General features: G+C 44.1%; 1 protein-coding gene across 5 annotated transcripts in view; it reads right to left on the bottom strand.

Moving 5' to 3' along the window:
- IL15RA (interleukin 15 receptor subunit alpha) overlaps positions 1–15,218 on the bottom strand; it is a 29,012-nt gene extending 13,794 nt beyond the window's left edge. For all 5 annotated transcript variants that reach the window (XM_033409169.2, XM_033409171.2, XM_033409172.2 and 2 more), the window contains exon 1: positions 15,025–15,218. In XM_033409169.2, coding sequence (XP_033265060.1) covers positions 15,025–15,106 — 82 coding nt within the window. In that variant the 5' untranslated portion in view covers positions 15,107–15,218. The remainder of the gene's footprint in view (positions 1–15,024) is intronic.
- Between the last annotated feature and the right edge of the window lie 526 nt (positions 15,219–15,744).

Genomic DNA, 15,744 nt, shown 5'->3' with positions numbered 1-15,744 from the left:
CTCTCTGTAGACAGATGCTCAGTAGATCAGCAGTCAGCTCCGTAGCTCGTCTAGTGCTGTTAGCATGACACCTAGTGAAGTCCTTTGTTCTCATATCTGAGTTTGGGAACAGGCTAGGATCAGACAGTGCTAGTCTGAAAATCTGCTGATTTAGCCACCTGAGAGTACTGGGAACAGCCCAACTCCCAAATGGATGAGGTGGGCTCAGTCACCTATCGGGATTGGACAGTGTCCTATCCAGATTAGAGCCTGTGCTACGCCCGGAGGGGGACAGAGTCTGGAAACTGTGACCATCTTCCACAGTTTTGCATGACGTGCTGAGGATGCTGGGTTCCAGAACATGAATCTTCATCTGCCTTGGAAAATGTCTCTGTCTTCACCCATGTGTCCTGGTGGTGCTGAGTTCCTTCTACAGCCTTCGAATAAGCCAGTCTTGTTTGATTTACCCCACCAGAACCTGTGCCTGCTTCCTAGAAATCCGAACCTTCCTCTGGTCGGGCAGGATCTGGGGTCAGCTTTGACTAGCCACGGGCCCCCCAAATAGCAGCTTTCACCATCCTTCTCACCTGCTCCCTGTGGACTGGGCTGCCTCTGTCCAGGACCCTAGCTTTCTGGACTAGGGACTGCCCCTCTGCCCAGGTCTTGTCCATCTTCTCCTCCAGAGGGCATCCCCTGGGTTTCCACACTCCCCAGCTGCTGGCCTAGGTTTGGATGTCAGAGAATGACTGCCAGAATCACCAGGACACTTATTCACCTGACTCTCAGCGTCACCACCACCTGGACCCCTTATGCCACATCTTGCTGGCCAGGTGGGCCTCTTTAGATATCAAAATCACAAGGAGCCGTCTCCAGGGACTTCCCTGGCGGTCCAGTGGTTAAGACTTCGCCTTCCAATGCAGGGGGTGCAGGTTCGATCCCTGGTCGGGGAGCTAAGATCTCACTTGCCTCGCAGCCAAAAAACCAAAACATAAAACAGAAGCAATGTTGTAACAAATTCAATAAAGACTTTAAAAATGGTCCACATTAAAAAAAAAAATCTTAAACAAAAAAAGAAGAAGGAGCCAGATTCAGAGTGTGGTTGGAACAATCCACGGTCAAGTGCCCAGCAGCCTGCAGACAGGCCAGCCCACTGCTGGGGCGGCTGTCAGACCCTCCCCTCCTGCTTCAGGCTCTGTCACTGAGGTGTCAGCATCCTCATGCCGGAGCCCACCTGAGCTTGGTGGGTTAGTCACTCCAGGCTTTACTTTGGTCTCCCCAGTCTCAAGAGGGAAAATGGATTGTTTGCTTTTTGTTCTTAATCCAACCCCTGACTCTTCTTTTAAAGCCCCATTGACATCTAATATTAGATTTGTAAAACTATAACATACAGCCTGCCATCCTTTATCACTCCATCCTGATGGTGACAATGTTCTCTTTTCGCTTGCAGGGCTTCTATAGTGGACTCAAACATTTTCATTTTCTTTTCAATGAGATCATAAGATAATCGTTATTTCAATGTACCAGTTTTCTAAAAGAAAAATTTCCTACTAATTTGTATGAACAAAGTTCATAGTGAAGAGAAGAAATCTGGCTGTTTAGGTTTACTTCCTTCATCTTCCTCTCTCTCCCATCTGGTCTTTGGGTTGTACCTCTTTCGCCTGAATCCCTTCCCAAACGTTTTTATTCGCTGTGTAGTCCTCAAGTTCAGCTTAATCCACTGATTGTAATTTCAAATGATGTTCTTTTAAAAATATATATTTATTTATTTATTTGGTTGCACCAGGTCTTAGGTGCGTCAGGAGGGCTCCTTAGTTGCAGCTCCAGGGCTCCTTTAGTTGTGGCTCACCACCTTCTTAGTTGCAGCACGTGGTCTCCTTAGTTGAAGCATGCGAACTCTTAGTTGCGGCATACACGTGGGATCTAGTTCCCTGACCAGGGATCGAACCCAGGCCCCCTGCATTGGGAGCGTGGAGTCTTATCCACTGCGCCACCAGGGAAGTCCCTCAAATGATGTTCTGAATCTATTGATCTTTCCTCGGCCACCTTTTTTCAGTCTTCCCTGTTTTCTGTGTTGTTTTCAGATTTGGGATTTTTGTCAGCAAATTGTTCTACATCTTCTAAGTCTTAAAATACTCCCCTCCATTTAGGGCAGTGGCTTTCAACTTTGAGTGTCTGTGGCACTCTCTGAAATCAAACATTTGCGCCCTCCCACTCAAGGGGATTTAAAACTTTGAGACAATGGTGACCATGTCAGCAAGTTATAAAGAGCCACTGCCACAGCATAAGGGTATCCATGCTAATGTGTAACTCACTTGGTCATCCTTCAGGGCTGGCTGCTATGTGGGTGGGATAGTTTATTGCGTATAAAAGTACCTAAGTTTATGGTGTATATAATAATTCAGAGTTCTTACAGCCTTCAGTAAATATGCAGTCTTCTTTGTGGTGGTTCGACTTCACCTTAGATTCATAGCAGGTAGTACCCCTCCCAGCTCGACACCCCTTCTGCCAAACGTTGTCATTGCTGGTATATTCACTTGAGCAACAGTGAATTTTACACACTGATCAGGAAATGTGCTGTGCACACAGTTGAGGACCTCTGTTTTACAAGGCAAAGCACGCTGGGCCAGATCCTGAGTGAATGAGTAGTGACTTCTTGTAGCATCCGTAGATTTTCCTCCCAAGCCCATCTCTGCTGTTAAACCTGAGGGCAAAGGTCTGAAGTCACTGTCATCCCTCCTTTTCTTCCTGATTCTCTACTGGAACCAGTCATCAGTGAGTAAGACATACTCAACCCAGGGTCCTCACTGTTGGAGGAAGTTACAACTATGGAAATGGGGAGGGGACGACTGGAATGCACCCTGCGGTGCTGGGATAGAATTGGGGTTGGAGGTGTCAGAGTGTAATCATAGTGTGTGTGTACACGTCTGTGTATACGTGATTCTGTGTGTACACGTGAGTGTGTGCGCACACGCTACCTGTGTCCTCTGACAGTGCCTGGAAGCAATGACATATAAGCGGAAAACACATTTAGTACCAAGATCTTTGTCTCCACTAAAAGGAACCTCAGCTTCTTGGAGAAAAGGCTGACCCGGGGCCGGGAGAGGGAAAGCACAAGGTGAGCGTGGAATATCTGGTACCAGAAAGTAGGGAAGGGCTTAGAGAATGATGGCAACATGTCAAAAGGATTTAGTGGCCAGGTTGAACTGGCTATTGCTGGCCAATCTAGGACAATCTGAGTGTCAAAACAAATATAATAACAGATTAAGGAGTAAAATAAAACAAAACTCAAGTCTGTGCTAATATAAATAAATAAAGGACTAATAACTAAATAGGGGAGAAGAGAAAGCCTTCAGTATAATGCTAACTAATAAATATAAACAGGATGATGGAATAAGAAAAAGGGACAATGGATGCAAAAATGAGGGACATAGTATTTACATAGTGTGGCAGATTTGCCCTGCGTTAGTTTAGCTGAGCTGGACACACACGCCCTAAATTCCCCTCCCTGCACGGTGTCCAGTTAGCCTGTGACACAACAAAGATTTTATGTTCAATCTGGAAGGAGGGAAGGAGCATCCATGTTCCTTTGCACTTGGGAGACAGGGGCCGCTGCCGCTCACACACTGTCGCTTATCTGCAGGCTCCCTTGGGTGGCCAAACAGCTTCTCCAGCCCTGTGACTCTTTGCTGCAGCTTCTTCCACCTTTGGGCCTTAGGTGTGTATCTTCTGCCATGATGAGGAGCGCCAGCTTCTGCTGGACACGCTCCTCGTGGAAGCTGGAGTCTCGGAGGGAAGATGAAAGGCCAACGGCTTGGCCTCACGGCTCCCAGGTGGCTCTTGCTTCCCCCACTTTATGACCATCTTCCCACTCAGACCGTGGCCTGGAGGCTCCGGCTCCAGACACAGAAGGAACAGCTCACCTAGATGGTAACCGGCTCCCATAGCTGCACAAGGTGGTTCTGCTCTTCTTAGATTCTTAGGACCACAATCCTGACTGGTACATAGAGTCCTAAAGAATCTTCCCACAATTAGTTACTAGTTACAATGGGGAAAATGGTAACTATATCGGAGAAAGCTGACAAACACCACCTGAACCAAGTGATCAGAAGTAACATCACCAACACTTGGACAAATAGCTGTCATATCCCTCCTGATCCGATTCATTGACAAGGACACAAGCATCACATCTGTGGTCTCTCTCCCCCAAATCCATAACTGGAATCTAACCACAAGGAAACACCAGATGAACCTAAACTGAGGGACATTCTGAAAAGTAGTTGGCCTGTATTCACGATCAAGAAAGATCAAGAGGGGCTTCCCTGGTGGCATGGTGGTTAAGAATCCTCCTGCCAATGCAGGGGACATGGGTTCGAGCCCTGGTACGGGAAGATCCCACATGCCGCGAAGCAGCTAAGCTCGAGTGCCACAACTACTGAGGCCCTCATGCCTAGAGCCCGTGCTCTGCAACAAGAGAAGCCACTGCAATGAGAAGCCTGTGCACCACAATGAAGAGTAGCCCCCACTCGCGGGAACTAGAGAAAGCCCGCACGCAGCAACAAAGACCCAACGCAGCCAAAAAAGAAAAAAAAATGAAAGGCAAAGGGAATGTTCCAGACTGAAAGAGGCTAAAGAAATGTGACAACTAAATGTGATACATGTTCCTGGATTAGATCCAGAATTAGCAAGAAAACAGCTAAAAAGGACATTAATGGGACAATTGACAAAATTTGAATATTGACTAAGTATTAGATAATAATATTATGTCAAGATTAAATTTCCTAATTTTGATAGTTGTACTATGATTATGTGAGAGTGCTGTTTTTTAGGAAGGTATGTAAGAGAATGTGTTCTTAGGAAACATACTGAAATATATAAGCATAAAGAAGCATAGTGTCACCAACTTAGTTTTAAATGCTTCAGAAGAACGTGCACGTGTATAATAAATGTAGATTTATTTAGAGAGATGGGGGAATGATAAAGCAAATGGGGAAAAATGTAAACAGCTGGCGAATCTGGGTAAAGGATATTCCGAAGGTCTTTGTACTATCTTTTCAACTTCATGGTAAGTTGGAGGTTGTATTGGAATAAATAAGTTAAAAAATAAGTATCCAAAGAAAAACCACCTGATGAGTGGCACTTGGGCCCTTTCTTTGAGATTTCCTGTTGAAGGAAACTCTATGAGCCCTTGACAACTCAGACCAAGATTACCTTTTGGTCAGGAAAATTTTAATTATTTCCCTAATTGTGGTTTTCATGGTGCCGACCTCCCCTCTTTTCTTGTCCTCTCTCCACACCTTTTATTTTATTTATTTATTTATTTAATTTTTTTGCGGTAGCGGGCCTCTCGCTGTTGTGGCCTCTCCCGTTGCGGAGCACAGGCTCCGGACGCGCAGGCTCAGCGGCCATGGCTCACGGGCCCAGCCGCTTCGCGGCATGTGGGATCTTCCCGGACCAGGGCACGAACCTGTGTCCCCTGCATCGGCAGGCGGACTCTCAACCACTGCGCCACCAGGGAAGCCCTTGGTTTCATTTTTGAAAGATGCTTTTCCTGATTATTAGAATTCTGGCTTGACAGTTTTGTTTTGTTTTGGCACTGTAAAGATGTCACTCCATTTTCCTATGGCTTGCATAGTTTCTGATGAGGTCTACTGTAATTCTTATCTTTGTTCCTTGTGTATAATGTATCTTTATTCTTCTTATCATGATTTTCTCTTTACTTTTCAGCAGTTTGAATATGATGTGTCTAGCATGAGGTTTTTGTTTTTTTTTTTTTTCGCGGGGGGCCATTTATCCTTCTTGGTGTTCTCTGAGTTTCCTGGATATGTGACTGAATATCTTTTATAAATTTGTGGAAATTCTCAACTATTATCTCTTCCAATATTTCTTCTGCTCCATTCTCTTCTGTTTCTGGAATTCTGATTACACATATATTAGACTACTTTCTATTGTACCACAGCTCTTGGATACTCTTCTATGGGTTTTTTTTTTCTTTCATTTTTTCTCTTTATGTTTCTGTTAGAGTAATTTGTACTGACCTATCTGCAAGTTTACTGATTCTTTTCTTGGCTGTGTGAAGTGTTCTGATAAGCCTGTCAAAGGCTTGCTTCATTTTGTTTTTTAAAAATTTTCTAACATTTCCATTTGATACTTTCTTACGATTTCCATCTCTCGGCTGAAATTCCCCATTTACTCGTGAATCCTGTCCATCTTTTTCACTTGAGCCTTTAACATATTAATGATAGTTACTTTAACTTCCAGTCTGATAGTTCCAATTTCTGGGTCAACTCTGAGTCTTGTTTACTGCTCTGTCTCTTCATAGTGGGACTGTGCTATTGCTGCTTTTTGATATGTCTCATAAGTTTTGATTGAACACTGAACTATGTGTGTAGAACTGAGATAAATAGTATTTATGCCTGAAAATGTGAACACTTCTGCTAAACTGATGACGTGGGGAGGATTGAGTCAATCTAGTCAGCTGTTGAATTGGATTTGGATTTTGTTGTTGCTATGGTTACCTTCAGAACACCATTGGCTTCAAATTCCTCTAGTCTTATCTTTTTTTTTTTTTTGCAGTACACGGGCCTCTCACCGCTGCGGCCTCTCCCGCTGCGGAGCACAGTCTCCGGACGCGCAGGCCCAGCAGCCATGGCCCACGGGCCCAGCTGCTCCACGGCATGTGGGATCCTCCCGGACCGGGGTCGGGGGGGATCCTCCCGGACCGGGGCACGAACCCGCGTCCCCTGCATCGGCAGGCGGACTCTCAACCACTGCGCCACCAGGGAAGCCCCTCCTCTAGTCTTATCTTGTGCTTAGGGTGGGGGCTAGAGTGGCAGAAGATGCTTCTCAGTGCTCCCGCTCCACCCTCATCTTTTGTCCTTTTCCATTTATCTAAACCACAGGGGTTGTCTCTCCACACTCTTGCCCACCCCACCTTGAGCAGTTGACTGCTGTGTTTTTTACTTGGTGCTTGCTTGCCTGGATGTGGTGGCATCAGGGGAAGTTCTCTGTGGTCTTAATCCAGCCTCACTCTTAGGCTGGCCCTGTGTGCTTGGCTCTCAGGGTTGGAGTTTTCAGTTATATTGCTTTTTCCTTTCATGGCAGCCAACCTCTCCCTTGTATCTTTGACAGGTTTTGTGCATTAAAAAACTTCCTTCCTCTCATCCAGCAGCCACAGCAGTGGACCTCCAGTGGTATTTAGTGTAGGATCTTGACACAGGACCAAGTGTATGTGGGGTTATTTATGGACTTGATATTCTGTTCCATTGATATATTTGTCTATTTGTTAATCTTGACACCAATACCATGCTGTCTTGATTACTATAGCTTTATAATAAGTCTTAAAGTCAGGTAGTGTAAATCCTCTAACTTTGTTAATTATTTTCAAAGGTGAGTTTGGTTCTTCACTGGGTTATAGAGTCAGTATATCAATTTCTCAGTATATCAATTTCTAACTGGAAAAAAAAAGCCTGCTGAAAGTTTGATTGGAATTGCATTAAATTTATAGATCAAGCTGGTGAAGAACTGACATCTTAATAATATTGAGTCTTCTCAGTATCCAAAAGCACAATATCTTTCTTGATTTATTTATATCTTCAGTAGTTTATCAGAAATGTTTTATAGTTTTCAGAGTACTAATCTTGTACATATTTTGTCAAATGTATTCCTAAGTATTTCATATTTTTATTTCAACACAAATGGCATTATTCTTATTTTAATTTCTAATTGTTTGTTGCTAGCATTTTGTATACTGATATTTGTAAATTAATTGTGTACTCTGCAACTTTGCTAAACACATTCTAGTAGCATTTTTGTAGATTCCATAGGATTTTCTATGGAGATGGTCCCATAGAAATTTCATGATTCTCGGTTATATTATTTTAGTGGTTGCTTTTGGGTTTATAGTACGTGTCTTTACCTTATCACAGCTTACTCTCAGGTGAAATTATACTACTTCACATATATAGTATAAGAGCCTTAAACAATATACTTTCATTTCTCTCTGCCCAGCCTTTGTGCTATTTTGTAATACATTTTGCTTCTACATATTTTATAAGCACTACAACACATTATTATTATTTTTGCTTTAAACAGTTGTTTACCTATTTTATTGGCTATGGATTTTAATAGATGTTTGCTCTGTATTATTTATCATTTCTGGGTATTTTTTTCAGCAGGAGAGTTTTTCAGAATACCTACTCTATCATTTTGCTAAAAAAGGGAGTCTACTTTCTGTTGTGAACAGTCCTCAAAGAAAGATAAATCCATGAATAATTGATACATGAATCCACAGGGTATTAGTATACTGCAGCCAACCCAATCAGCCACATACTGGCCAGTAACTAACTTTACAAAGCTAGACTCTCTCACAAGTGCATTGGAGATAACACATTTGATTGCATCAATAACCTTTCATTTCAGAGGCCTTAATCACATCTTTTGATACTTCAATTATAATTTCTCTATATATTCTCTCATAACATTGTTCCTTCGATAATCAGTGTAAGCAAGTCTCACCTTGTTTACAATATTGTAAGCTCCTGAAGGGGGGGAATATATTTCTCTGGTACTCTTACAGCTCTAACTAAGCCCAGTATGTGATGGGTGTTTTCTCAAGTTAGTTACTAGCTTATGAATCTACAGAGTGGAACGGATGAAGTAATGGAAGTGGGAGAAAATGTAAGATTCTGGCATTTTCAAAGCTCTTAAGTAGCAAAAAATATAAATAACAAGTCCTATTGATCATTTAAATGAAGTCACCAAAATAGTTGTGTAGGGCCACACCTCTTTCACTTCTCAGAACCTGTGAATCAGACTTTTTTATCAAGTCAGTTTACACAGTCTAGTATGAGTAAGTAGCCCTGGCCTAGTCTTGCATCCAGAGTTCAAGGGTAGCAGGCGCCTCCCAGTCTTCAAGGAAAGTCAGAATCCATTCGAGTATTTTCTTTCTCTTATTCTATTATTTAAATGTCTACAGAATGCTGACTGCGGTAGGATACAGACGTATAGGATATGCTTTCTGCCCTCAAGCTCTTTGTGACTCTGATGTCTCAAAAGCATAAAAGCCTCTCTGTGTTCACAGGAATCCATTTTTCCTCATTATTTTTCTGGCTGAAACGCCAGCCAAGCCAACACATTTCTTTCCTATTGGCACTCAGTGTAAGTACCAACCACAGCCAGGTCATGCCCTTAACTCATCAATTCTCTTCTCTCAGGCTCATTCACTGAGCTTCTTAATCTACCTTTTGTGTAGTAGGTGGATTCATCACAGTTCAAGTCCTTAAATTATGACTTTTGAAGGCTTGGAAGACTTGAGTGGCTATAGGTTGAAGGGCAAACAAAAAAGGGAAAGAGTGAAATACATTCTATACTTGTAGAACTCAAAAGGAAATCTGCCCCCTCCCCTCTCCATTACTGACACTGCCTTGCTTCAGGGTTTCATCACCACTTACTGGAACTGTTGCAAAAGCCTCCAACTTAGCTTCCTGCCTCCAGACCCTCTTGACTACAGTTTGTTATTCACACTCTTGATAAGAGTAACCCCTTCCACCATGCAGCTCCAATAATATCCCCCCACCAGAGCCCTTAATTAGGTCCCTTCCGCACAGAAGAAAAGTAAGTCTTTCCAAGTGGAAACATTCAGGCAACATCAACCATGTGTAACGAGTAACACGGATATGACTCCAAGAGTATATACTAGGGGATTTTATACATGACTTTACTTAGTTACGTACTATTTGGTAAAATCAATTTGGCAGAAGTGATTTAGTCGAATACAAGTTAGTTGAAGTGATGATTTGATTGAAAAAGAATATCCTCAAACATTCTGCCATTTAAAAAAGACTTTGAGGGCTTTCCCCTTGCCTTTTTTGTTCTTTATAGCTAATTTTCATCCAGTTATTCCTACTCTGTGCTTTTTAGAATATCAGACATTTTGAAACAACCTAAATATCCAACCATTGGAAGGTAACAGTAAGCCTACAAATAGCTCTAACAATAAGGAATTGTTCAAACAAGTTGTAAAGGATTATAAATGTATGTATATAATGCACAAATGTTATATGCAGTGACTTTATAGAACCTGATTTTGAGCAATTTGAAACATTTATAAAGCCACAAAAACATTGGCAAACAAGATCGGCTATAAGTAATTAAAGATGAATTAGAAAAAAATTCCAAAATTCTAGATCTTTTTTGCATTATTTCTTTTGTTGTTTTATTTATTTCCTTTCATTACAAAAGCAATTCAAATTACGACAGAAAAATAAGAAAAGGCGGACAACTACACACACACAGACACATACACACAGACATAACCTATAATTTTTCTACTCAATGACAACTACTAGATCTTCTAGTAAAAATGGAATCATATGATGCATACTATTTGAAAGCAACCCTATTTTACTTATGCAATCCTCCACTGTTGGACATTTAGGTTGATTTCAACAAATCCCATATTTTGTACATTTAAGTTTTTATCACTTTTTTTGCTATCAGTAGCAGCACAAAGCAATAATGAGATAAAAATGACTTGGAAAAAAAAAAGGTTTTAGCAAAACTTCCCAGATTCTGAAAAATGGTTTAAAAAATGTTTAAAGACATAAGTTTTACAACCACCCCCAAGCACTACACTAGCACCCTGCACAACAAAACCCAAACTGATGAGCAGGGATATTCATCTTCAAACAAATCATTGCCCTTTCCAGCTGCTTTGGGCAAATCATCTGCAGCCTTTCAGGTTACGAGGATCTTTAAGAAGCAAATGACCTCCTAGCCGAGATGATGGGTTTCAACTTGCTGTGTCTGTTAGCGCTGAAAACTAACAGGAACAGATCTGAGACTATTATTTACCCAGCTAGTTGTAAGGAATGAGCTGCCCTGTATAATTCCTGACCAGGATCATACTGCCAAGTAGCAAATCTAATCATCTGTATCCACTTCTAAGCTCACTTAAAAACATCAGGCACCCTCTGTTCTGTTAGCTTTTTGTCCATCTTTACACCAATACCACACTGTCCTGATTACTGTAACCTTCTAACTCTCAATATCAGAAGTGTTGATCCTCCAACTCAGTTGTGTTTCAAAGTTGTTTTGGCTATACTACGTCTTTTGCATCTCCGTGTGGATTTTGGAACCAGTTTGTCAATTTCTATAAGAAAGCCTGCTGGAATTTTGATTTGGGGAGGATTGACAGCTTAACAATATTGATCTGTCCAATGCATGAACATGATATACCTCTGTTTATTTAGATCTCCTTTAATTTCTCTCAGCAGCGGTTTGTGGTTTTCAGTGTACAGGTCTTCCTCATTTTTGTCAGATTTATCCCTACATATTTCATACTTTTTGATGCTATTGCCAGTGATATTGCTTTTTAAAAAAATTTCAGTTTCCAATTGGTCAGTGCTAATGTCTAGTAATATAATTGATTTTCACGTACGGATGTTTTGTCTACAGCAGCCAGCACATGTATAAACAGCTGATGCTCAAAATAGGTGTGTAAGAGCAATTCAGCAGAGATATCTTTCCAACAAATGGTGCCAGAATGACTGGATATCCACATGCAATAAAACCCAAAACCAAACCAATACAAAACCTTCAAGCCATACTTCACATTATATGAAAACTTAATTCAAAATGAATCACAGACATCAATGTAAAACCTAAGCTATAAAACTTCTAGAAGTAAACACAGAAGAAAACCTTTGTAACCTTAACTTAAGCAAAGGTTTCTTAGATATGACACTGAAAGCACAGTATATAAAAGAAAAAATTAATAAGCTGAACTTCATCCAAATTAAAAATTTCTGGGTTTCCCTGGTGGTGCAGTGGTTAAGAATCCACCTGCCAATGCAGGGGACATGGGACATTCAATCCCTGGTCTGGGAAGATCCCACGTGCCACGAAGCAACGAAGCCTGTGCACCACAACTACTGAGCCTGTGCTCTAGAGCCCACGAGCCACAGCTACTGAGCCCACGTGCCACAACTACTGAAGCCCACGTGCCTAGAGCCTGTGCTCTGCAATGAGAAGCCACCGCAGTGAGAAGCCCGAGCACTGCAAGGAAGGGTAGAGCCTGTGAGCCACAGCTAGAGAAAACCCATGCACAGCAATGAAGACCCAACGCAGCCAAAATTAAATAAATAAAATAAATAAATTTATATAAAAAAAATTTCTGCTCTTCATTAGATGCTTATGAGAATGAAAAGACAAGCCACAGACTCTGAAAAAATATTTGCAAATCATATATCTGATAAAGGACTTGTATCCAGAATATAGAAAGAACTCTCAAAACTCAATTCAATAACTCATTTTTTTTAAAAGGGCAGAATATTTAACTAGACACTTTACCAAAAGAAGATATATTGATGGAAAATAAGCACAAGAAGAGACGCTCGACATCATTCATTATTTGGAAAATGCAAATTAAAACTATGAGAGACCGGGCTTCCTTGGTGGCGCAGTGGTTGAGAGTCCGCCTGCCGATGCAGGGGACACGGGTTCGTGCCCTGGTCCGGGAAGATCCCACATGCCGCGGAGCTGCTGGGCCCGTGAGCCATGGCCGCTAAGCCTGCGCGTCCGGAGCTTGTACTCCGCAACGGGAGAGGCCACAACAGTGAGAGGCCCGCGTACCAAAAAAAAAAAAAAACCCCAAAACAAAACAAAACAAAACAAACAAACAAAAAACTATGAGAGACCACTACACATCTATTAGAATGGAACGATTAAAAAGACAGACTGGCCACACACACACACACACACACACACACACACACACAGGTTTTTTTTGGTAACTGTGAGATGATGATGAATGTGTTAACTAATCTTATTGTAGTAATCATTTCACAATATGCACATATATCAAATCATCATGTCGTACACCTTAAACTTACACAATATTATATACCAATTACATATATCTCAATAAAGCTGTAAAAAAATTAAAAATTTTAGAAGTTAAACAACAAAAAAAGACTGGCCATACCAAGTGCTGACAAGGATGTGGAGGAAGTGGAACTCTCACCCACCGCTGGTGGGAGTGTAAATGAGTACAATTACTTTGGAAAATAATTTGGCTGTTTCTTTAAAAATTAAACATACACAAGTCACGTGATCCAGCCATTCCATTCCCAGCCATTTTCTCTGCCCAAGAGAAACAAAAACCTCTGTCCACATAAAAACCTATATGTGAATGTTCATAACAGCTTGATATGTGATAGTCAAAAACGGGAGACAACCCCAAAAATGTCCACTATCAAGTGAATGGATTAAAAAACCCTGCAATATCCATGCAGTAGAACAGTAGTAATAAAGAAGAATGGGCTGTTGATACAAGTTACAAGGCTGGAGAATTCTCTGAATAATTACTATGAGTGAAAGGAGCCAAACAAGAAAGAGTACAAACTGCATGATTCCGTTTATATAAAATTCTAGAAAATGCAACAAATCAATAGTGACAGAAAGCAGATCTTTGTTGCCTGGGGGACAGGGCTGGGAAGTCAGGATAAACGCAAGATGTAAGGAAGCTTTTGATAGTGATGGTCATGTTTACTCTCTTGACCGTGGTGATGGTTTCGTGACTAAACATTTACCTCTGAACTTGTCAAATTGTGCCTTTAAATGTATACTGTTTATTATCTGTCAGTTGTACACCCGAGAGAACTGTTTAAGAAAAACTAAGAAACACCGGGAGCCAAAAGATGGCAGCAATGCCTTTGTGGGGTCAGAGAGGTATGCTGGTTGATGAGCTTTAGAGAGCTTGCCTGCAGTGTCATCTGCATTTGTAAGCAGACGGCTCATCTTTGCCGGGTTCTGACTAAAGGTGAATTTCACTTTCACATTGTCCAGTCGAGTTGCCCCAGTGCTCTGGCTGTGCCCCACATCTCCCCAGGGGTCGTGTGGGACACTGGCTAGCCAACTGACTCCGTCACCAACATAACTCAGATTCTCAGAAGTTGGGGGAAATGCAAACATAGTCTCAGGAAAATTAAACTTTAGGAAAGCCTTCAGAGCTATGGGTTCACAGCAGGCCAGCCAGCCACAACTGTGGATGGACGCCTCTGATGGAGTAATGGGTAGACTGGCCCGACTGGAGGTAAGTTATTAGGAGTGTTGCCTTAAACATACACACATACACACACACACAGATCATGGGATTACTATCTCCTGGAGAGTCCATGGTTGGTCTTTGGGGTCCCAAACCCCAAAATTATATGCAAGTTTTGGAAGTATGTGCATTCATGTATTTTTCAGAGGAGAGAGTTCGTAGCTTTCATCAGACCCTCAAAGAGCTCCGTGACTGTAACAAGATTAAGGCGCGCCAACGTGGATAAAGCCAGACCCATCTCTCCTTTCTCCTCCCTCTTGTCTAGCTCTCGGGACGAAAATCTACAACCTATAGGACACTCGTTCGAGTCTAACCGGGAAATGACATCTGTGCGACCTAAAGTTCTTCCCGAACACACCCAGCCATCCTCAACTTCGTTCTTCCCCGTTTGCCTGGTACCGCGTACTCCGGGGCGCGCCCCCCACCCCGCGCACTCTCTCGGTTTTCTAGTGCTGAAGAATTTAGAGCTGTTGCCAGGTCCCCCAGGTGTGCAACCTGCCCGACACGTTTTCACTCCTCCGGGACGCACGCAGTCCGTACCCCGTCCTACCACCCCCCCCCCATATAACCTGCTTTGATCGGAGGGTAGAGACCAGTCGTTTTCCCCGGACCGCCCCATCCCCCGGGGGGACTGCCGGCGGATGAACGCGCGCACAGCTTTCCTCGCGGGGCTGATGCGTTTCTCGAAATCGCTGTAAAACTCTCAACTCCGAGCCCGCATTGCAAACCCCGGCTTCTTCCCTTTGCCTCGGAAATTGGGGAAAACGTAGAATGAAAAGCCCGACCACTCGCTCCCTGCCTTGAGAGGCCAGGCGAGCCGGGGCGCGGGGCCCTGAGCCGACGGTCCCCGCGTCCCTCCACGTGTCCCCGGCGCGCGGCCGCACACCCTTGTGCTGGGGGCCGACCCCAGCCCGGCTTCCCGCTCCCCGCGCGCTCCCTACCCGGCGTCGCCGGCGGTCCGAGCAGCAGCAGCAGCAGCGCGGGGAGGGCGCCGACTCCGCAGCCCCGGAGCCGCCCCGACATGGCCCGACCCCGGCCGCGCCCCCGCCGGCCTCCTCCCGGGCTCGCCGCGGACGCGACGCCCCGCCGCTCGCGCGCTCAGATGTCCACTGCCCGGGAGCAGGCGGCGGGCGCAGCTCCGAGACCGGCCGCCCCGCGAGCCGCATTCGCTTTCGCTTTTGCTTTTGCTTTAGCCCCCGAGGGCTGGAGAGGTGAGAAGCGGTGACAGACCCGTGACTCAGCATCCCCACCTCCTCCCCTGGAAAAAGACCCTATGACCTCCGCGCCGCCGCCCGGTCCCCGCAACGCCACCGGCAGCGCGGGACGGGGACCCGGACTGTGCCCTGAGGAGGCCCGGGGTCCTCCCCGGCTTTGCCCTTCTCGCCCCTGGTGACCCCAGCAGTCCACTCCGTCGTGTGTCCCCGCGACGAGTGGGAGAAGCTTTCGGGAAGCAGACTAGTTCCCGTAAGCACGGCCGGTGGGCGTCACACCTGGCTTCGGCTCCACTCGGTCACCTCGCCTCGCTTGTCTCTGCCTGTTGCTCCGACTTCGAAGGTCCTGGACCAGGAGCTGGCGAACGAGTTGCCGCGCGTCCCGCTGGTCCGGGCCGGTGACGCTGAGTGACAGCGGGGATATCGCCGCGGCGCGGCTGGCCCGGTCAC

Source organism: Orcinus orca, chromosome 2 (genome assembly GCF_937001465.1).
Source record: "Orcinus orca chromosome 2, mOrcOrc1.1, whole genome shotgun sequence".
In the NCBI taxonomy this organism is placed as follows: Eukaryota; Metazoa; Chordata; class Mammalia; order Artiodactyla; family Delphinidae; genus Orcinus; species Orcinus orca.
The sequence above is the reverse complement of the archived record's forward strand: the minus strand, read 5'-3'. Positions and strand labels throughout refer to the sequence as shown.